Source organism: Pleurodeles waltl, chromosome 4_1 (genome assembly GCF_031143425.1).
Source record: "Pleurodeles waltl isolate 20211129_DDA chromosome 4_1, aPleWal1.hap1.20221129, whole genome shotgun sequence".
Taxonomy (NCBI): Eukaryota; Metazoa; Chordata; class Amphibia; order Caudata; family Salamandridae; genus Pleurodeles; species Pleurodeles waltl.
Window position 1 is genome coordinate 592,542,974 of NC_090442.1, and position 24,179 is coordinate 592,567,152.

Below are 24,179 nucleotides of genomic sequence, written 5' to 3' on the forward strand. Positions count from 1 at the left end.
GCCCCATGCCAATACAGAACAATCTACCCCAATAAAATCCAAAACAATCTGTCTCACTCCAATCCAAAACAATCTTCCACATCCCAACCCAAAACTATGTGCCCCACTTCATTCCAAAACAATCTGCCCCACTCCAGTCCAAAACAATCTGCTCCACTCCAATCTACCTCAGTCTGATCCAAAATATTCTGCCCACTCCAATCTAAAACGATCTGCCCCACTTCAATTTACCCCACTCCAATCCAAAACTTTCTGTCCCACTTCAATCCAAAGCAATCTGCCCCACTCCAATCAGACCAACTCAAAGCCAATCCGCCACACTCAAATTTTCCCAACCGACCCCACTCCAGTGTGCCCCACATCAATCCAAACCAAGATGCCCACTCCAATACAGTAATCCAAAACAATCTGCCCACCTTCAATCCACAACAATCTGCTCCACCCCAATAAAAAGTAATCTGCCCCACTCCAATAAAAACAATCTGCCCACTTCAATCCAAAACAATCTGCCCCACTCCAATCAAAAGCAATCTGCCCCACTCCAATCGAAACAATCTGCCCCCCCTACAATCCAAAACAATCTGCCTCACTCCAATCCAAAACAACCTGCCCGACTCCAATCCAATCTGCCCCACTCCAATCAATCCACCCCACCCCAATCCAGTCAACATCACCCTGATCCACCCTACTTTGCCCCACCCTACTCCGCCCCCTCATCCCACCCTACTCTAATCTGCAACACTCCAATCTGCCACCCTCCAATCTGCAACACTCCAATCCAGATCAATCTGCCTCCCTCCAATCTGTCCCACTCCAATCCAAAACAGTCTGCCCCAATTCAATCTAAGATAGTCTGCCCTACTCCAAACCAAAACAATCTGCTCCACTCCAATCTGCCCCACTCCAATCTTCTCCATTCCAATACAAAAATAATCTGCACCACTTCAATCAAAAACAATCTGCCTCAATCTAAACCAAAACAATTTGCTCCATTCTAATCCAATCTGCCCCACTCCATCCCACCTCAACCCCCCCACTCCAATCTGTCCCACTTCAATCTGTCACACGTCAATCCAAAACAATCTGCCCCACTCCAATCTGTCCCACTTCAATCCAAAACAGTCTACCCTACTCTAATTTAAAACAATTTGCTCCATTCCAATCTGCCCCACTCCAATCCAAAACAATCTGCCCCACTCCAAAGTGCTCCACTACAATTCAACAAATCAGCCCTACTACTACTCAAAACACTCTGCCCTACTATAATTCAAAACAATCTGCCCCACTCCAATCTGCTCCACTCCAATCTGCCCCACTCCAATCCAATTCAACCCACTCCAGTCCAATCCACCCCACTCCAATCCAATCCATTCCCACACCACCCCACCCGAATCCAGTCCAATTTACTCAATCCAATCCATTCCACTCCAATCCACCTCACCCCACTCTACACCAATCCACCCCACATTAATCCAATCTTGCTCACTCTACTTCAATCCACCCCACTCTACTCCAATCCAACCCACTCTGCTCTATTCCACTCGAATTTACCCCACCCCACTCTCCCCAGTCCAATCCACACCACCCTACTCCAATACACTCCACTCCAGTCCATCCCACTTCAATTCAATTCACATTAACCCACCCCACTCCTGTCCAATCCACTTCAATCCACCCCAATCCACTCCACTTCAAACCACCTTAATTCAACCCATTCCCACCCACACAAATCTAGTCCACCCACACCAATCAAATCCATCCCAATCCACTCTACCCCCATCCAATCCAATAGAATCCACTCCACTCCAATCCAATCCACCCCACTCCAATCCAATCCTAGCCAATCCAGGCTGGCCCACCCCACTACACTCCAGTCCACTCTACTCACTTCCAGTTCACTCCAATCCAGTCCACCACACTACAAACAAATCTATTTCACTCCATCCCATCCACCCCACTCCAATCCACCCCACCCCAACACACTCCAATCCACCCCACCCAATCTAATCCACCTCAATCCAATCCTCCTCACTCCAATTCCATCCACCCCAACCAGTTCACCCCAAACCAATCCACTCCACGCCATTCCACCCCACTCAATTTCATCCCAGTCTAGTCCACTTCATTTCACTCCACCCCACTCCAGTCCAATTTACCCCACTACAGTACAATTCACCCCACTTCAGTTCAATACACCCCACTCCAATACACCCCACCTCGGTGCAATCCACGCCACCCCACCCCACCCCACCCCAATTCCCCCACCCACCCCAATACAACCCACTGCAATTCAATCCACCCTACCCCAGTTCAACCCAACCAAAATCAATCCTGTCAATCCCACTCCAATCCACCCACTCCACCCTACTCCAGTCCAACCCACTGTACTCCAATCCACCCCACTCCATTCTACTCTACTCCAATTTACCCCACCCCGCTCTACCCCAATCCAATCCACACCACCCTACTCCAATCCACTCCATTCCAGTCCAATACGGCCCACCTTAATCCACCACACTCCTGTCTAATTCACCTCAATCCACTCCACTCCAAACCTTAATCCAACCCAACCCACACCAATCTAGTCCAACCCACACCAATCTGCCCCACTCCATCCAATCTAGTCCTCCTCACTCCAATCCAATCCACCCACACCAATCCAATTCAACCCACTCTTACCCAGCCCACCCCACTCCAGTCCAATCAACTCTACTCACTTCAAGTTCACTCTAATCCAATCCACCCCACTACAAAAAAACTATTTCGCTCCAGTCCACCGACCCCAATCTAATCCACCTCAATCCAATCCACCTCACTCCAATCCCTATCACTTCAGTCCAAACCACCCACCCCAATCTAGATTAATCCCACCACTCCAATCCACCTCACCCCAATTCAATCCACCCCATCCCCTCCACCCCACACAAATCCACCTCACCCCACTCTACACCAATCCACCCCACTCTAATCCAGTCCTGCTCACTCTACTTCAATCCACCCCACTCTACTCCAATCCACCACACTCCACTCTACTCTACTCTAATTCACCCCACCCCACTCTACGTAGTCCAGTCCACACCCCCTTACTCCAATACACTCCACTCCAATGCACCCCACTCCAATTCAATTCACATTAACCCACCCCACTCCAGCCCAATATGGCCCACCTTAATCCACCCCTCTCATGTCCAATCCACCTCAATCAACTCCACTACAAACCACCTTAATTCAACCCACTCCCACTCACACCAATCTAGTTGAACACACACCAATCCAATCCACCCACACAAATCAAATCCATCCCAACCCAATCCACCGTACTCCATCCAATCTAATCCACCCCACTCCATTCCAATCCAACCCACTCCAGGCTGGCCTTTCCCACACCACTCCAGTTCAATCCACTCTACTCACTTCCAGTTCACTCCTATCCAATCCACTCCACCACAAAAATTCTATTTCACTCCAATCCACCCCACCCCACCCCAACCCACTACAATCCACCGCACCCCAACACACTCCAATCCAATCCACCCACCCCAATCTAATCTACATCAATCCAATCCACATCACTCCAATCCCATCCACCCCAATCTAGTCCACCCCAATCCAATCCACTCCACTTCACCCCACTCAATTTCATCCCAATCTAGTCCACTTCAGTTCAATCCTCCCCACTCCAGGTCAATTCACCCCAATCCCCCCACCCACCCCAATCTAATCCACCCTACTCCGGTCCAACCCAGTTCAATCCAGTCAACCGCACTCCAATCCATCCCACTCCAGTCCACCCACTCCACCCTACTCCAATCCAATCTACTGTACTCCAATTCACCTCACTCCATTCTACTCCAGTTCAGCCCAACCAAAATCAATCCAGTCACCCCCACTCCAATCCACCCACTCCACCCTACTCCAGTCCAACCCACTGTACTCCAATCCACCCCACTCCATTCTACTCTACTCCAATTTACCCCACCCCACTCTACCCCAATCCAATCCACACCACCCTACTCCAATCCACTCCACTCCACTCCAATCATCCCAATCCAATTCAATTCACATTAACCCACCCACTCCAGTCCTAAAAAGACCCACCTTAATCCACCTCACTCCTGTCTAATCCACCTCAATCCACTCCACACCAAACCACCTTAATCCATCCCACCCCAACCCACACTAATCTAGTCCAACCCAGACCAATCCACCCCACCCCAATCCAATCCAACCCACTCCAGCCCAGCCTACCTCACTCCAGTCCAATCCACTCTACTCATTTTCAGTTCACTTCAATCCAATCCACTCCACTACACAAAATCTATTTCCCTCCAATTCACCCCACCCCAACCCACTCCAATCCATCCCAATCTAATCCACCTCAATCCAATCCACCTCACTCCAAGCCCTATCACTTCAGTCCAAACCATCCACCCCAATCCAGTCTAATCACCCCACTCCAATCCACCTCACCCCAATTCAATCCACCCCAATTCAATCCACCCCACTCTAATCCACCCCACTCTACTCTGATCCATCCCACTCTATTCCTATCCACCCCACTAGCTCAATCAACTCCACCCTTTTCCAACCCATGCCATCCACTCCATGCCGCAACACTCTCTGCCATTGAACCATTGAACTCTGCTCTCCTCTCCTCAACTTTATGACACTCTACTCTCCCTACTCCCTTCTGCAACATTTCACTCCCCACTCCACTCTACAACACTCCATGCCACTAACGTTTAGCCATGCTGAACAGCAGCCACACTGATGTACAACATGGCAAAAACACATTGCCAAAACCGATAGTTCTTATATAGGCGGGACCTATTGGCTTTGCAAATGCTTGTTTATGCTTTCACTTCCAGTAAGGGAATCCTTCCTGCAGACACTAGCTCTTAGCATGCATATTTTAAGTGTGGAGCAAAGTGGCCTCTAGAGGGCGTCAGACCTACCTCACTTAAGACAGGTAAAGGTCAAAAGCACTTGTTCCACGTCCAGCCATTGAAAGGCAGCATTTCTTGAGTGCCTTTCTTGCCTGGTGATACCCATCTCAGGTTTGTGAAATCCTATAATTTTCTATGGACTTACTGGTCTGCTTGAAGGTTTACCATCCCCAGAGTCCTAAGGATCCTAATATAAATTGGATATGGGGACCCTACTCTTCTTTGGTTTCACTATACTTACATTAAGGGGAAGCTTTTGGGCATTTTCACCACCAGGCAGAGTGCAGCTGGTGTTCTCCTCCTCCTTCTGGTGCAGGTTTGTTGGCTATAGTGCCCTTGTAGGAAGTTGGCTCTGTATGTGTTATTTCAAAGTAAGGAATAGCATGCACAGAGTCCAAGGGTTCCCCTTAGAGGTAAAATAGTGGTAAAAATAGATAATACTAATGCTCTATTTTGTGGTAGTGTGGTCGAGCAGTAGGCTTATCCAAGGAGTAGTGTTAAGCATTTGTTGTACATACACATAGACAATAAATGAGGTACACACACTCAGAGACAAATCCAGCCAATAGGTTTTTATATAGAAAAATATCTTTTCTTAGTTTATTTTAAGAACCACAGGTTCAAATTCTACATGTAATATCTCATTCGAAAGGTATTGCAGGTAAGTACTTTAGGAACTTCAAATCATCAAAATTGCATGTATACTTTTCAAGTTATTCACAAATAGCTGTTTTAAAAGTGGACACAGTGCAATTTTCACAGTTCCTAGGGGAGGTAAGTATTTGTTAGGTTAACCAGGTAAGTAAGACACTTACAGGGCTTAGTTCTTGGTCCAAGGTAGCCCACCGTTGGGGGTTCAGAGCAACCCCAAAGTCACCACACCAGCAGCTCAGGGCCGGTCAGGTGCAGAGTTCAAAGTGGTGCCCAAAACGCATAGGCTAGAATGGAGAGAAGGGGGTGCCCCGGTTCCGGTCTGCTTGCAGGTAAGTACCCGCGTCTTCGGAGGGCAGACCAGGGGGGTTTTGTAGGGCACCGGGGGGGACACAAGCCCACACAGAAATTTCACCCTCAGCAGCGCGGGGGCGGCCGGGTGCAGTGTAGAAACAAGCGTCGGGTTTTCAATGTTAGTCTATGAGAGATCTCGGGATCTCTTCAGCGCTGCAGGCAGGCAAGGGGGGGGTTCCTCGGGGAAACCTCCACTTGGGCAAGGGAGAGGGACTCCTGGGGGTCACTTCTCCAGTGAAAGTCCGGTCCTTCAGGTCCTGGGGGCTGCGGGTGCAGGGTCTCTCCCAGGCGTCGGGACTTTGGATTCAAAGAGTCGCGGTCAGGGGAAGCCTCGGGATTCCCTCTGCAGGCGGCGCTGTGGGGGCTCAGGGGGGACAGGTTTTGGTACTCACAGTATCAGAGTAGTCCTGGGGTCCCTCCTGAGGTGTTGGATCTCCACCAGCCGAGTCGGGATCGCCGGGTGCAGTGTTGCAAGTCTCACGCTTCTTGCGGGGAGCTTGCAGGGTTCTTTAAAGCTGCTGGAAACAAAGTTGCAGCTTTTCTTGGAGCAGGTCCGCTGTCCTCGGGAGTTTCTTGTCTTTTCGAAGCAGGGGCAGTCCTCAGAGGATGTCGAGGTCGCTGGTCCCTTTGGAAGGCGTCGCTGGAGCAGGATCTTTGGAAGGCAGGAGACAGGCCGGTGAGTTTCTGGAGCCAAGGCAGTTGTCGTCTTCTGGTCTTCCTCTGCAGGGGTTTTTCAGCTAGGCAGTCCTTCTTCTTGTAGTTTCAGGAAATCTAATTTTCTAGGGTTCAGGGTAGCCCTTAAATACTAAATTTAAGGGCGTGTTTAGGTCTGGGGGGTTAGTAGCCAATGGCTACTAGCCCTGAGAGTGGGTACACCCTCTTTGTGCCTCCTCCCAAGGGGAGGGGGTCACAATCCTAACCCTATTGGGGGAATCCTCCATCTGCAAGATGGAGGATTTCTAAAAGTTAGAGTCACTTCAGCTCAGGACACCTTAGGGGCTGTCCTGACTGGCCAGTGACTCCTCCTTGTTGCTTTCTTTGTTCCCTCCAGCCTTGCCGCCAAAAGTGGGGGCCGTGGCCGGAGGGGGCGGGCAACTCCACTAAGCTGGAGTGCCCTGCTGGGCTGTGACAAAGGGGTGAGCCTTTGAGGCTCACCGCCAGGTGTTACAGTTCCTGCCTGGGGGAGGTGTTAGCATCTCCACCCAGTGCAGGCTTTGTTACTGGCCTCAGATTGACAAAGGCACTCTCCCCATGGGGCCAGCAACATGTCTCTGGTGTGGCAGGCTGCTGGAACTAGTCAGCCTACACAGACAGTCGGTTAAGTTTCAGGGGGCACCTCTAAGGTGCCCTCTGGGGTGTGTTTTGCAATAAAATGTACACTGGCATCAGTGTGCATTTATTGTGCTGAGAAGTTTGATACCAAACTTCCCAGTTTTCAGTGTAGCCATTATGGTGCTGTGGAGTTCGTGTAAAACAGACTCCCAGACCATATACTCTTATGGCTACCCTGCACTTACAATGTCTAAGGTTTTGTTTAGACACTGTAGGGGCACAGTGCTAATGCACTGGTACCCTCACCTATGGTATAGTGCACCCTGCCTTAGGGCTGTAAGGCCTGCTAGAGGGGTGTCTTACCTATACTGCATAGGCAGTGAGAGGCTGGCATGGCACCCTGAGGGGAGTGCCATGTCGACTTACTCATTTTGTTCTCACTAGCACACACAGGCTTGTAAGCAGTGTGTCTGTGCTGAGTGAGGGGTCTCTAGGGTGGCATAAGACATGCTGCAGCCCTTAGAGACCTTTCTTGGCATCAGGGCCCTTGGTACTAGAAGTACCAGTTACAAGGGACTTATCTGAATGCCAGGGTGTGCCAATTGTGGATACAATGGTACATTTTAGGTGAAGGAACACTGGTGCTGGGGCCTGGTTAGCAGGGTCCCAGCACACTTCTCAGTCAAGTCAGCATCAGTATCAGGCAAAAAGTGGGGGGTAACTGCAACAGGGAGCCATTTCTTTACACAAGCCCCCCCCAGCCCACAGGCCAGGAGACTCAGCCCAAGCTGGGAGAGTCTTCCTAGTCTGTCAGGCGAGGAAGAGTTGGAGAAATAGGCTGGTTAGTTGCAGGGCCTACTCTGCCTTACATCCTTCTGTTCAGGTCATTCCCTTTGGGGAACTGACCTACTTCCACAGTGATAGGACCTAGTCTGAATTGCCTCTTGTCTGCCTCTTCAATGTCTCCACCCATTCTTTCTATTTTGGTCTTAGAGGTATCCACCTCTGCTAACCTTATCTTGGCCAGGGTTACCCCTAGCTTACCCAGAGAGGTTACCCAGAGCTGGAGTAACCCCACCATGACCAATAGGGTCAGGGGGCCTAACTTGCTATTTGGCATGGGGTCAGACCACCATGCTAAGGATAGTGCAGCCATAAAGGCTAACACCCAGCAGAGGCCACTGACAGCTGTCAGTGCCCAGAACCACACCTTTAGCTCTTCACCTAAAAGGGAAGGGGCTAAGTTACAGGCTTCTTTGGGTTCAGGTTGCCTGTCTGCTGTATTAGAGTGGGGGGTTACCACATCTTGTAGTAAACACCCTTCTTCCACTCTTTCTTCTGTTAGCTGAGGAGCCACCCACTCAGGTGTAACAGTTGCCTGACTAGCCAGGACTTCTTGTGGGTCAGGTTGGACTTTATCAGGGCCATTTTTGGAGTTCTCCCCTACTGGGGCAGAATCTCCTTGGCTTGCTGTAACCTTGGCTAAAGGTTGTCCACCCTCCCTACTCTGTTTTCTTTTCTTCTTCTTCTGGGGCCTGCTTGCATTTACTGCAGAGGCAGGACTTCCAGAATCCTTGGGAGAGGACTTGCACTGGGCCAGTTCCTCTCTTGGGCTCTGACTAACCTCTGGGTAGTCATTTCCAAGGAGACAATCAAGGGGGAGGTCTGTACTGACTACTACCCTTCTCCAGCTAAGAGTGCCACCCACTTCTATGGGCACTAAAGCCACAGGCCTCTTAGTGACCCTGTCTAGGCTAACTCTTACCCTGGCAGTCTCACCTGGGATGTACTGGTTTGAGAGCACCAGCCTGTCATGCACAATAGTGTGACTGGCACAAGTGTCTCTCAGGGCAGTGGTTGGGATTCCATTCACCAGTAGGTGGTGGAAGTGTCTACTTCCCTCTGGAATCTCCAACTCACCTGTTGGGCCCTGTTTCCAGTTGAAGGCTAGGAAGACCTCCTCATCTGAGGAGTCATCTCCCATGGCTACTAACACTGGTTACCCCTGGAATTTTGTTCTGGGGTTTGTTTTTGGGACAAGAAGTGTCCTTGGTGTGGTGCCCAGACTGTTTACAGTTGTGGCACCATGCCTTAGTGGCATCCCAGTTCTTACCCTGGTACCCACCTTTGTTTTGGGTTGTGTCTTGGGGCCCACCCACCTGTTCTGGTTTTTGGGGGCCTACAGAGGACTCTTTTTCTTTGTTTCTTTGTTTCTAGTGTCACCCACTTTCTCCTGGGGAGTTTTTGTAACCCCTTTCTTTTGGTCACCCCCAGTGGAAGTTTTGGTTACCCTAGTCTTGACCCAGTGGTCTGCCTTCTTTCCCAATTCTTGGGGAGAAATTGGACCTAGGTCTACCAGATACTGATGCAACTTTTCATTGAAGCAGTTACTTAAAATGTGTTCTTTCATAAACAAATTATAAAGCCCAACATAGTCACACACTTCATTTCCAGTTAACCAACCATCTAGTGTTTTTACTGAGTAGTCTACAAAATCAACCCAGGTCTGGCTCGAGGATTTTTGAGCCCCCCTGAATCTAATTCTATACTCCTCAGTGGAGAATCCAAAGCCCTCAATCAGGGTACCCTTCATGAGGTCATAAGATTCTGCATCTTTTCCAGAGAGTGTGAGGAGTCTATCCCTACACTTTCCAGTGAACATTTCCCAAAGGAGAGCACCCCAGTGAGATCTGTTCACTTTTCTGGTTACCCAAGCCCTCTCAAAAGCTGTGAACCATTTGGTGATGTCATCACCATCTTCATATTTTGTCACAATCCCTTTGGGGATTTTTAACATGTCAGGAGAATCTCTGACCCTATTTATATTGCTGCCACCATTGATGGGTCCTAGGCCCATCTCTTGTCTTTCCCTCTCTATGGCTAGGATCTGTCTTTCCAAAGCCAATATTTTGGCCATCCTGGCTAACTGGATGTCCTCTTCACTGGAGTTATCCTCAGTGATTTCAGAGGTGTTGGTCTCTCCTGTGAGGGAACCAGCATCTCTGACTATTATTTTTGGAGTCAGGGTTTGAGAGACCCTGTTCTCCCTAGATAGGACTGGTAGGGGGGAATTTTCCTCCAAGTCACTATCCTCTTCCTCTGAGTTGCCACCCTCAGAGGGGTTGGCCTTTTCAAACTCTGCCAAAAGCTCCTGGAGCTGTATTTTGGTAGGTTTGGGGCCCATTGTTATTTTCTTTATTTTACAGAGTGACCTTAGCTCCCTCATCTTAAGATGGAGGTAAGGTGTGGTGTCGAGTTCCACCACAGTCACATCTGTGCTAGACATTTTGCTTCTAAAAGTTGGAATACTTTTTAAGAATCTACAACTGGTTCTAGAATCTAATTCAAACTTTTACAAACTTTTAAACTCTAAAAGAAATGCTAAACAGGATCTAACACAAGGCCCTAGCAGGTCTTTTAAGAATTTAGAAAACTTTTCAAATTGCAAAAATCAATTTCTAATGACAATTTTGGAATTTGTCGTGTGATCAGGTATTGGCTGAGTAGTCCAGCAAATGCAAAGTCTTGTACCCCACCGCTGATCCACCAATGTAGGAAGTTGGCTCTGTATGTGTTATTTCAAAGTAAGGAATAGCATGCACAGAGTCCAAGGGTTCCCCTTAGAGGTAAAATAGTGGTAAAAATAGATAATACTAATGCTCTATTTTGTGGTAGTGTGGTCGAGCAGTAGGCTTATCCAAGGAGTAGTGTTAAGCATTTGTTGTACATACACATAGACAATAAATGAGGTACACACACTCAGAGACAAATCCAGCCAATAGGTTTTTATATAGAAAAATATCTTTTCTTAGTTTATTTTAAGAACCACAGGTTCAAATTCTACATGTAATATCTCATTCGAAAGGTATTGCAGGTAAGTACTTTAGGAACTTCAAATCATCAAAATTGCATGTATACTTTTCAAGTTATTCACAAATAGCTGTTTTAAAAGTGGACACAGTGCAATTTTCACAGTTCCTAGGGGAGGTAAGTATTTGTTAGGTTAACCAGGTAAGTAAGACACTTACAGGGCTTAGTTCTTGGTCCAAGGTAGCCCACCGTTGGGGGTTCAGAGCAACCCCAAAGTCACCACACCAGCAGCTCAGGGCCGGTCAGGTGCAGAGTTCAAAGTGGTGCCCAAAACGCATAGGCTAGAATGGAGAGAAGGGGGTGCCCCGGTTCCGGTCTGCTTGCAGGTAAGTACCCGCGTCTTCGGAGGGCAGACCAGGGGGGTTTTGTAGGGCACCGGGGGGGACACAAGCCCACACAGAAATTTCACCCTCAGCAGCGCGGGGGCGGCCGGGTGCAGTGTAGAAACAAGCGTCGGGTTTTCAATGTTAGTCTATGAGAGATCTCGGGATCTCTTCAGCGCTGCAGGCAGGCAAGGGGGGGGTTCCTCGGGGAAACCTCCACTTGGGCAAGGGAGAGGGACTCCTGGGGGTCACTTCTCCAGTGAAAGTCCGGTCCTTCAGGTCCTGGGGGCTGCGGGTGCAGGGTCTCTCCCAGGCGTCGGGACTTTGGATTCAAAGAGTCGCGGTCAGGGGAAGCCTCGGGATTCCCTCTGCAGGCGGCGCTGTGGGGGCTCAGGGGGGACAGGTTTTGGTACTCACAGTATCAGAGTAGTCCTGGGGTCCCTCCTGAGGTGTTGGATCTCCACCAGCCGAGTCGGGATCGCCGGGTGCAGTGTTGCAAGTCTCACGCTTCTTGCGGGGAGCTTGCAGGGTTCTTTAAAGCTTTAAAGCTGCTGGAAACAAAGTTGCAGCTTTTCTTGGAGCAGGTCCGCTGTCCTCGGGAGTTTCTTGTCTTTTCGAAGCAGGGGCAGTCCTCAGAGGATGTCGAGGTCGCTGGTCCCTTTGGAAGGCGTCGCTGGAGCAGGATCTTTGGAAGGCAGGAGACAGGCCGGTGAGTTTCTGGAGCCAAGGCAGTTGTCGTCTTCTGGTCTTCCTCTGCAGGGGTTTTTCAGCTAGGCAGTCCTTCTTCTTGTAGTTTCAGGAAATCTAATTTTCTAGGGTTCAGGGTAGCCCTTAAATACTAAATTTAAGGGCGTGTTTAGGTCTGGGGGGTTAGTAGCCAATGGCTACTAGCCCTGAGAGTGGGTACACCCTCTTTGTGCCTCCTCCCAAGGGGAGGGGGTCACAATCCTAACCCTATTGGGGGAATCCTCCATCTGCAAGATGGAGGATTTCTAAAAGTTAGAGTCACTTCAGCTCAGGACACCTTAGGGGCTGTCCTGACTGGCCAGTGACTCCTCCTTGTTGCTTTCTTTGTTCCCTCCAGCCTTGCCGCCAAAAGTGGGGGCCGTGGCCGGAGGGGGCGGGCAACTCCACTAAGCTGGAGTGCCCTGCTGGGCTGTGACAAAGGGGTGAGCCTTTGAGGCTCACCGCCAGGTGTTACAGCTCCTGCCTGGGGGAGGTGTTAGCATCTCCACCCAGTGCAGGCTTTGTTACTGGCCTCAGAGTGACAAAGGCACTCTCCCCATGGGGCCAGCAACATGTCTCTGGTGTGGCAGGCTGCTGGAACTAGTCAGCCTACACAGACAGTCGGTTAAGTTTCAGGGGGCACCTCTAAGGTGCCCTCTGGGGTGTGTTTTGCAATAAAATGTACACTGGCATCAGTGTGCATTTATTGTGCTGAGAAGTTTGATACCAAACTTCCCAGTTTTCAGTGTAGCCATTATGGTGCTGTGGAGTTCGTGTAAAACAGACTCCCAGACCATATACTCTTATGGCTACCCTGCACTTACAATGTCTAAGGTTTTGTTTAGACACTGTAGGGGCACAGTGCTCATGCACTGGTACCCTCACCTATGGTATAGTGCACCCTGCCTTAGGGCTGTAAGGCCTGCTAGAGGGGTGTCTTACCTATACTGCATAGGCAGTGAGAGGCTGGCATGGCACCCTGAGGGGAGTGCCATGTCGACTTACTCATTTTGTTCTCACTAGCACACACAGGCTTGTAAGCAGTGTGTCTGTGCTGAGTGAGGGGTCTCTAGGGTGGCATAAGACATGCTGCAGCCCTTAGAGACCTTTCTTGGCATCAGGGCCCTTGGTACTAGAAGTACCAGTTACAAGGGACTTATCTGAATGCCAGGGTGTGCCAATTGTGGATACAATGGTACATTTTAGGTGAAGGAACACTGGTGCTGGGGCCTGGTTAGCAGGGTCCCAGCACACTTCTCAGTCAAGTCAGCATCAGTATCAGGCAAAAAGTGGGGGGTAACTGCAACAGGGAGCCATTTCTTTACAGCCCTCAAATCTAAAACGTTCACTGTTTGGCAGCAAAATTCACATGGTCCAGGGGTCTGGGCTCAACATTCTTCTTTTTCAAGTTTGGGTATCAGTAGGTGTTGGGTTTGCAGTCACATGCTGCTCTTGCACATCTCCCTGTTTCTGGGATCAGTTAGCTGCAAGGAAAGTTGTGTGCCTGCCATTCTTTTGGGGAATGGCTACTTTCTGTTTTTTTGCCCATCTGGGCACTTGGAGTTTTTGGCTTGGTGGTCCTTAGGTGTTCTTGTCTCTGTAAATTGGGATAGGTGCCTATTTGTGTCTGTTATTCTGTGCCTACATGCCACAAAGGGTAAACATGTAGTTTGTATGATCATGTTTTTCAAGACGAAAAAATGATAAAGAAAATCATTTTTCACCTTGGGCTGTTGGTCGGTCCGTCATGGTATCGTTGCTGTGATAAAGTGTCAGAGAGCCTCTGCGTCATGTTGTGACAGTTCTCCCTAGCTTGGCCACCTGTTTGTCTGTGGGGGTGTTGTCTTTCACCTTAGCTGAATTTCTAATTGGTCTAGCTGTTCTGTTGCCATGTTGCTGACCTTGAGGTACTATTGGATTGGAGATCAGTGCCTGGTTCCTTCATGTGGGTTAGTTTTCGTGAGCTTCGAGTGAAACAATATTTTCTAACTTGCTTGATTTTGGCAGGAGTACCCGGTGTTTTTTTGAAAACACAGTTTATTTTAGCTAGCTACATCCTAGAAAATCAAGTCAGATGGAATGTTCCTGTCCCCTGAGTCTAGGCCTTTCAGCCTTCAGTCCTTCCATGGTCTGTCATGTGATTGCCTTGAAATGGGCTGCTATTCTTCTGCATTGTTCTTGGGCTCTTTTCAGGCCAATCTCCGTACGGGTTGTATCTGCTTGCCGATGCCCACGTCAAGTCACTCCAGATCAAAGGGACAACAGGCAGGCAGGTAGTAGACTTAGGGTGCTCGGGACATAGGTGTACCTTGATCCTCTTTTTCTGTGCCAAGGGGTGACAGATGCAGGGGTGCCCTGAGGCGCCAGGTTTTCTCTTCTGGGGGCACTCACAGTCAGGGGGTCCAGCTTTTGAGGCTGCAGATGTCATTGGGGAGTCCGACAGGGGTAGACCCAGGATGGGTTCAAGCTCTTAGGAGCTGGGGGACGTCGTTGGCACCAGTGATCCACCTCAGATGGGGTCAGGGTCAATGAGTGCAGTGGCTGCTGGAGGTGTTTTGTTTTCTCTCACCACAAGGCTGTGGGAGAGGGGGCCTGCGTGCAGAGGCTGAAGGCGTCTCAGGTGAGACCACACTGAACTCGGTCTCAGGACAGCTGGGGACCCGCATTGGCACTGTTGGTTGACTTCACATCAGGTCGTGGAAGTTGGGTCTAGTGGTCACTTCAGGTGTCGGGTCCTCGGGGTTTCAGAGGCTGCAGAGTCTGTTATTTGGAGTTTCTTGTCACAGAGCATGTCTGCTGCTCAGGGGAAACTTGAGTCTTTATTGAAGGCTGGATGAGCTGATTTCTTGGGCAGAGTAGTTTGAGGTCAGCAGGCAGTCTGGCGTGGTCAGCTGCTTCGTCATTTCTTTTTCTACAAGTGCAACTCTTCTTTGTCCTCGTCTTCATAGGTCATCAGAATCTGAGTTCTAGGGTTCCGGGGTGCCACCTAAATACTTAATTTAGGGGGGTTATATGGAGTGCCAGGTAGTAGCCAATGGGCTGCCCACCTTTATAGGGTGACTACATTCTTCTTATGACCACTCCTATTGGAAAGTTGGCATAACCCTAACCCTGGTGACCTAATTCCTTCCAAGCAAGATAGAGGAATGTGGTGTCCACTTCATTTCATCCACTTTAGGGGTAGGACTGGCATGAAGTGGCCACACCTCCTAATCTGCCTCATTTTACCGCCTGTGCTGCTGCCAAAAGTGGGGTCAGGACAGGAGTGTTGGATATTTCTGCCATTTGGAGAGACCTGGGTGCCATTACAAAGGTGGCAAGGCCTTTGAAGCTTCCCTCCCTGGAATGTTCATCCTGCCTGGGTGAAGTGGTAACACCTCTGCCCAGAGCAAGCTTTTGTCTCAGGCCCCCGAGAGCACTGGCTCTGACATTGGGGGGCCAAAAATGCGTCTGTGGTGGCTGAACTGGTCAGGACCAGTCAGTCAGCACATTAGTAGCTAGTAGGTTTTCAGGGGGCACCTCTAAGGCGTCCTCTGTGTGCATTTATTAATAAATCCATCACTGGGGTCAGTGATGGATTATTATTCTGAGATGGTTGATGCCAAACGTCCCAGGATTCAGAGACGCCATCATGTAGTTGGGGAACTCATAATGGCCAGTGTCCAGCACATGCATTTAAAATGGCTTCCCAGTTCACTTACTATGTCTCAGAATCAACAAAGAAATAGCAGGGGTATGGCTGCTCTTGCATATATGCCTGCACATGTGCCTTGATGCACCCTGCCTTAGGTGTGACTTACACCTAGCACATGCAGTGATAGGGAACCTGGCACACTGGGGTGTGTGACAGGTCATGTTTTCAATTTAGCCTGCACCAACACACGCAGTCTGCAATGGCAGCACTGTGTGGGTCTGGTGAGAGGTCCCTGGGGGTGGAACAACTGGTGCTGAAACCCTCAGAGACCTTCCTTATTACCCCAGGTCCTAGGTACTAGGGGTACCATTTACTAGGGACTTACCGTGGTAGCTAAAGAGTTTGCCAATTGTGCAAAGCAACTGTGCAGATTTTGGGGAAAGAGATCTGACACTGGAGACCTGGTTAGCAGTGGCCCAGTGCACTAACAGTCAAAGCTACATTAGATACCAGGCAAAAAGTAGGGGCTCACCATGTTAAAAGGTGCTTTCCTACAGAGGAACAACATAACTCAGCATTAGGGAACCTGAGAAGTGCTGTCAGTGGCCCACAAAGAGACTACTAATAGATGGCTGTAGGTCTCGTAACAGTGGCTATAGACAATATGTGTATTAAAAGGGTCCAGTGACGAGTATCCAGGGTGCAGCAGAGTGTATGAATGTAAGCAAGACCTCGTAACCAGGTATCTATCACTCTTCTTCAGTCTTCTCCTAGTGTAAGAATAGGAAGTGTTTTGGGGTGATGAGTAGCAGAATGCAATGCATAGGCCCTTGCAATTGTGTGTTTATGCCTGGAGAGGAATGAAGTAGAATGAGAGATATTTGTGCATGTGGTCTAGTCTACCATCCTTGAGAGTGAATAGGGTTCTGCTTCTTGGGTGGCTTTGAAGGAGATAGAGGAATCCCGAACAATGCACTGTGTACAGACAACCAAGACAAACATTGTAAAGTCCTTGCAGGAGTGACAGAAGTCCATCTACAAGTCACAGAAGAGCAATCCTCATAAATACACTGCTTACAGTCATTTGGACACAGTCTACAAAAGCACAAAACAAGAGTAACCCATGTGAATCATCTTGTTACAGGCAGCCAGTGTTAATGTGCTGTAGAGTTCACCTAGGAGCGATAGAGGTCTTAACAGAAGTGACAGACGAGCAACTCACAGATATGTGTTTATTACAGGAAGCCAGGATATACGTAACTTCAAATCCACCCTGGAGTGACAGAGACCTAACTAGCAATATACGAAGAGCAACTAACCAGAATGCAATGGTTAAACCCAGTGAGGATAAGGCTCTAGATACTACACTGTGGAGGAATTCACATGAATACACTGTTTATAGGCAGCCAGGGTATATGCTCTTTGAGTCAACCAGGTGTAACAATGCACTTATATGCTGGAATTCATTGGTTACAAGCAGGCAGGGTATTTGCTCTATGGAGTACAACCAGAATACTGGCTCAAGTTACTGGGCTTGCTTTCCTCACTTACTGAGAAGCCTACCCCTCTGGACTGGACTGGGTAGTCATTCCCCTAGGCATTTACAACTGATCAAAAAAACAAGGTCAAAGGCTATTTTGTTAAACTCACTCTTCTTCTAGTTAAGCAAAACATCACCATGAACTGGTGCAATCCCCCCCCACATTTGAAGCTTGCAGAGAGGCTATTGGGAAATGGGTGGTAGCTGAGAGGAAAGCCTTGCATAGAGGAGAATCGGACGGCCTACACAGGTGGCCATGGTGGCCGACTAGGATATATAACTGGAAATTCTAATGGTACCCCCCCCAAAGATTACATTCTCCCCTAATAGTTTGCTCTTTTTTGCATTGCTTTAATGTTTAATTTGCTCCCATCTCTATCTCATTACAGCTCTGAGCCTCCTTCTCTCCAATTCTGTTACAATCTCTCTCCAGATGGATAACTACCTCCATACCTGGTTCTAGCCTCAGATGCATCTCTGTAAGCTAACCCTGGTCTTCCGTGACCAGGGCTCCTGTTTTTTGTTCCCTTCATGTTTTGTGTCCAATGCCTCCCAGTCTGATTTTCATCGACCTATTTAGAGTAGTGGTACACGTCTTGCAGAGCCTGGACACGGATGGCTCTTCCAGTCTAGTGAATGTTGGATTTATGTCCTAACATCATTCGTAATGACATGAAAATGCACTTATGTCACCGGAATGTCTTTCTGGTGATGTTGTTGACTTATTCAGATGAGCCTCACTTTGTTGCCAGTGATCTTATTTCACCCCATTATTGTGTCTCGCTACACTGTTGTTTCCTTTATTTATGTGTGTTTACATGCAAAATGTCAATAAAATTGATTGAAAAAAAACTGTAGACCACACAGAACTGAGAGAAAAACATTTACAGAAATATACTGGTAACAAACAGCTAGGATACATGTTCTGTAGAGGACATTGAGCAACACCTTGCTAGAATGCAGTGCTTTAGAGCAGCGGGTATATGATCTTTAGAGGGTGTTTAGGAGACGATTAGCATGAGCGTAAGGGAAAGGAGCATGCCTTGTGGCCATGGGACCTCAAAACCTCAAGTGACTGGGTAAGAGGGTAGGAGCACAGAGATGAAAAGGCCAAGCAGAGATCACCGTGTGTGTGTGTGGGGGGCACTTGGCCTGTGTTAATGGAACATACAAGCACCTGTGAAAAGAAAAATAGAGGAAATATTATACTAAGAAGATACTTTTTTAGGTGGATATTCAAAATAAGTCACTACACACTAGAGACATGGGCCTTTTGACCTGAGGTGTGTCTCAGCCATTGTGAAGATGCTTGAAGACCAGTGGGGAGAGACAAAGGGTAGGATGTTGGGAGGAAAGGGGGTAGAGCACATGTCATGGTGGGTGGGTTCAGGAAAGGCCTTCAGAAAGGAAACATACAAACATCTGTGGACAAAGAACACAAGCAGCACCATCTTATGAAACTACAATTTTCAAAATAACTCACATCACACATAGGGCCCAGAGCCTGCTGTCCTGTTGCTTTTAGAGTGGTACGCACTACCAGTAACTCTGGTGATAGACAATAAATGGAGGTATGGGTGTGTGTGTGTGTCTTTCCTGAGATGATGGAAGATTGTTCTCACAATGTGGGAGAGAGGCCAAATCAGTTTGGTCCTGCTTGGATCTTATTGCTGCTCCGATAAAAGCTTGATAGGACTCTTGTGGCTATGATATCTGGCTTTACTGCAACCTGCCAGAAAACAGCTTCCACGTTTGTACCACTGGAGGTGTTTGAGCACAGAAAGATACAAAGACCAAACATACAAAACTTGGCTGGGCAAAAGGACCAAAAGTATCTGGCTGATGAGAGGACTTTGGCAGGAATGCAATTTGAATTTTCCTGCTCAAAGCTTTTCATGCCAAAGCCAATGACTTCAGTGCAACCTCATCAAGTGGCAATCCACCTATGAGAAAACTTCACCAAATACATCCCTCAACCTTGTCCCACTAATACAATTTGACTTCCATAAAAAAGAGATAGAAACTATAACCAGGATGATCTGCTCAGGTCTACCGGGAAAGTTTTATTTTTACATTTTTTAACATTTGATAAAATGTATTTATATTTTTAGATAGTTTAAATACTTTTACTAAATTTAACATAATTTCCTATGGGGCGTCCCTAACTACATTGATTCTGTGTGAGGATGTTCCAGTACTAGTGGTTGGCCATATGTGATGCTGGAAGTATTGCAGCTCTAAGCAGGAGTACTACAGTTTTGGGTCTTCTTTGGCTCTAGTAACTTTAGAAATGCAGTTTGTAAATAGCAATGAGCTTACTCTTTTGAGAGTGGGTGCATGTCCCTCTGTGAACCCCTCCCTAGCCTTCTTTAAACCCTTTCTTACTCCTCCATTAACCCCTCCCCTTTATTCAAAAATATTCCCCAATTTCCAGCAACTCCCATCTGTCCCTCCCACGTGTACCACAAAAATACTGACCTGTGCAGAGACTAAATATGCATCATCAAGTAGCCACTATTTGGCCATGTAGAATGTAAATGTAAATGACCGGACGCCTCAGCATGTACTATATGTACCATCATAACTGGCTTTTCCAGCAGAATGGACCATATACGGTCTTAGATGCATTACCTTCCCAATGCTGCTGGCGAATCTCTTCAATTCATGTGCTTAAAGAAGTTAAACTTGTTTTGTTTTTGACAAACCCAATTTTCACACGCTCTTTCTCCTTAGATTTAAAAAAAAAAAACTTACATAACTGTGCTAAAGTAGAGTCCACTCGGACACGTCTTTCTAATTGAAGTTCAGAAAAAATCATCACATCCTACTCGAATTTCGACACATGATGGGTATGTTTGAAAATTACCTGTGAGAACTGTGCAAATTCCTTGTCCACCAACATTGGAATATGCCCCAAAAGTTCATGACAACAGTCACTGTAAATATAAAGATAAATATATACAGATGCAGTTTATTTCAGGCGGAGACTGCAGATGTCAAATATTCCCACGCTTTGATTTGACATGATTGCTTTAATTCATATATCGTTATCCATGAATAAGTTTGAATGTAGTGATTTTAAAACACATTGGAGGGCAGTTATGTAATTACAGAGAAACACGAACAGAAAAATACCTTTACAGAGGAAGGTAAGGGAGGTATAGGGAGGAAAATGATTACAGAGAAACACTCTCACAAAGTAACCACTGTAGAGGAAAAATAAATGAGCTTAGTTTGCTGCTCTGAGAAATAAAAAAATAAACTCTCGTGAGAAACATTTGGGGCCATATGTACAAAAGCTTTTTCCCATAGACACAGAATGGGTAAAAACCTTTGCTACATCTGGCCCTTAGTTCGAGATTTTAAGTGAATCACCAGAAGGCAAATGAAATTAATTTTCATTGCAAAGTAATTTATTGTTGGGGTTTTCATTTAAAATTCCTTCTAATATAGACTAATAGCCAGCTGTAGCGGACTATACTGGCAATTAAACAAGGGAGCTAGACTTTAATGCTGGGATAGCCCAGCTATGGGGGGCATAAGGCTATTATAACATTCTGCCACTAGAGAGCAGATTGTTTCAATAAATAAGACAAAGGCCTTATGCAGCTTGAGATGATTGAAATCCCCCTCGGGCTCCGTGAAGCCTTTGTTCACAGCAACAGCTGTGAAAGACAACAATGGAATGTTGGCGCTCCGAGCTTCTACTGGCCATTAGAATTTTGGAGCACTCCATTGTTTTTCACTGGAGCTCCCAGCAGTGCAATGTTCTAACAGTAATTAATCGGCTTATCGTTTAGATTTCTGTGCATTTTTTTCTGTGAAATGTTATTTAGCTTCAATTGTATTCTTGTCAAAGATACCGATCATTTGGGGAGGTATTTGAGTTACACAAAGTTCTTCTTTCTGGGTAGAAAACTTCCTCCAGATTCTTACCCCAGGGATTTTAAAGTAGGAGTGGGCGATAAATTCCGCTCCACCGGCATAGTTAGTGAATTTTTAGCCACTCTATTTATTCTTGTAACCTGGAGTTCTGGCAAAATTCCGCCAACTGCCACATGATGACCGGATTATCAATGGTAAGTGAGAATTGGACATCCCCTCGTCTGCTAGGAAGACACCCAGTGAGATTTTCTCACCAAGAACAGTTGCGGGTGGTCGTGACCACTCGCGGTGAGGCAGTTGCTGATCAAGTAGAAAATCTACTTGAGCTGCAGCAAAATCAAATCAAGTTGGGGCACCCTGTGACATGCCATGTGATGCTTTTCACACTGATTTTTTAGCATGGAATGAGGTCCTGGTGCTAAAAATCTGCGTGAGAAGCGTGACGTGCCGATTTCCTGCAGTTTGAGGAACAATGCAGAATCTCACGGAACTCTGCAAGTTCTGTCCACCCCTAATTTGAAGGACATATTCAAAGATTGAAATTTGCAAAGAAATACTGACTTTAAGTTCTAAAGGGAGCCCAAGTGTGGATCTAATGTGTAAATGTAGTTTTAAAGCAAAGAAAATCTGTGCACAGTGATGGGTGGGATACAAAGTCCATACTATATGTAGTTTCAATGAGGGGTGCAGTTGATGTGGCAGTATGCAGACCAGATGGCCTCTGAAGAGCTGTGATCTAATTCCTTTTGGAACTGGTGGACTGATAAAGCTTGGTGGATCTGTGTCAAGATGGAGTTTGAGATTCTAAATCCCCATGAGGAGAGTCTGTCTTCTCTTTTCCTCCTTGCTGTTCATGGTCTCAAACTTAGTGATGTCACTGCTGAATGTAGGATACAAACTTTTGGAGACCGTTATCTTATCTGCCAGAACTGGGTTAATTTTTTTAATTCATTGCTTTAAAGGTGTCAATGCACATCTTAAATGTCAAAACGCATATGCAAACAACTGGAAAGGAGATGGCACTCCACCAAGGAACCCACCAACCAAACCAACTACAAGACTTCTCTCAGCCAATCCCACAGACCCCTAAAAGACACCAAAAAAACACCCTAGCCAACAATATCCTAGCCAGCTCTAACTACATTAAGGAACTCTTCAACATTGTCAAGGAATTCTTCAAACCCTCAGCGTCTGAAAAAGCATCACCCTGTCCCAGAACCTTTGTGATGCTCTCGCCGACTACTTCCTCCCCAACCCTACTTTGCTGACACCCTTAGCCTCCTCGACCTTCCAGTCACCCCCAGTAGCCACAAAATCACCAGATAGAACCAGCTCAGCACCCAAAATGCCGCTGACATCATGCACTCCATTCACTCAGGATGTCCATTGAACCCCTGTCCCCACCACATGTTCAATCTTGGGGTCAACAACATCAGCATCAAGCTCATTCACATCCTTAACTCATCCATCAGTGCAGCCACCTACCCGGATGCCTGGAAACAGGCAGGAATCAAACCTCTCCTCAAGATATCTTTGAACGACCCCAACAAACTCTAAAACTTCCAACCGATCTCCCTATTCCCCTTTCCAACCAAAGTTGTCAAAAAAGTTATCAACCTGCAACTCACGGAATACCTAGAAAACAACAACTTCCTGGACACCACCCAAACAGGCTTCTGTGCCAACCACAGCACTGAAACCACCCTCATTGCTGCCACAGACGACATCAGGACCCTCCTGGACCAAGGGGAATCAGCTGCCCTCATTTTCTTTGACATCCCAGCAGCCTTCAACACTGTCACCCATCATACCCTAATGAAAAGGCTCCACCATATCAGCATCCAAGACAACGCCCTCAAATGGATCGCATCCTTCCTCTCTGGCAGAACTCAAACAGTCCTCCTAACTCCCTTCTAATCCAAACCCAAGAGCATCATCTTCGGCATTCCCCAAGGCTCTTCCCTCAGCCCTACTCTCTTCAACTCCTACATGACCCCTCTGGTAAAGCTTGTCAGGAGTCATGAACTCAACATCATTTCATAGGCCGACGACATCCAAATCATCTTCTCACTATCCAAAGACCCTTCCTCCACAAAAGCCAACTTCCACATCTGCATGACCAGCACCTCCTACTGGATGCAGGACAACTGCCACAGACTCAATGCAGACAAGACTGAAATCATGAGCTTTGGAAACACCACCTCTCTATGGGATAACCGCTGGTGGCCTGCCACCTTGAGACCCCTGAAGGGCCAAGCCTGGAACCTTAGCATCATCCTCGCCAATAAACTTACCATGAACAGCCAGATAAACACAGTTTCCTCTGCCTGCTTCCTCAAACTCCGCTTACTTCACAAGATCTTCAAGCGGCTACCGGTTTCCACCAGAAGCACAGTCACACAGGCCCTCGTCACCAGCCACCTGGACTTTGGCAACACTCTATACACCAGAATCACCTCAAACCTCACAAAAAGACCACAAATCATACAAAACACAGCGGCCAGACTTATACTGAACCTCCCCAGGAACCACGTCACCCCCCATCTACGAAACCTCTACTGGTTGCCCGTACACAAAAGATGCCAATTTAAGATGCGGACCCATGCGTACAAAGCACTTCACAACCAAGGACCAGCTTACCTTAACCACTGCCTCATCTCCCACCTCCCCTCCAGACCCCTTCACTCAGCCTACCTCTCCCTTTCCAACACCCCTCGCATCCGCCGCAACATCGGAGGCTGCTCCTCCTCCTATTTCACTGCAAAATCCTGGAAGAGCCTCCAAATCCACCTCAGAACAGCAGAGGATTCCAGAAAGGGGCTCAAAAACCTGGCTCCTTCACTGATCACAAAGCAGAAGAACAAAGCACTTGGATTCCGTCACGGGTGATTAGAGAGCTATACAAATCCTGATTGATTTATTGATTGATTGATGATTTTCAAAGGTGCTTACCTAAGATGTTGGCATGCAGGCTTTTG

General features: G+C 47.6%; 1 protein-coding gene across 1 annotated transcript in view; it reads right to left on the bottom strand.

Annotated features, from left to right (window-relative positions):
- LOC138287174 (tyrosine 3-monooxygenase-like) overlaps positions 1-24,179 on the bottom strand; it is a 263,248-nt gene that overhangs the window by 53,382 nt on the left and 185,687 nt on the right. Inside the window, exon 8 of the mRNA XM_069227534.1 lies at positions 20,183-20,252. Coding sequence (XP_069083635.1) covers positions 20,183-20,252 — 70 coding nt within the window. The remainder of the gene's footprint in view (positions 1-20,182; positions 20,253-24,179) is intronic.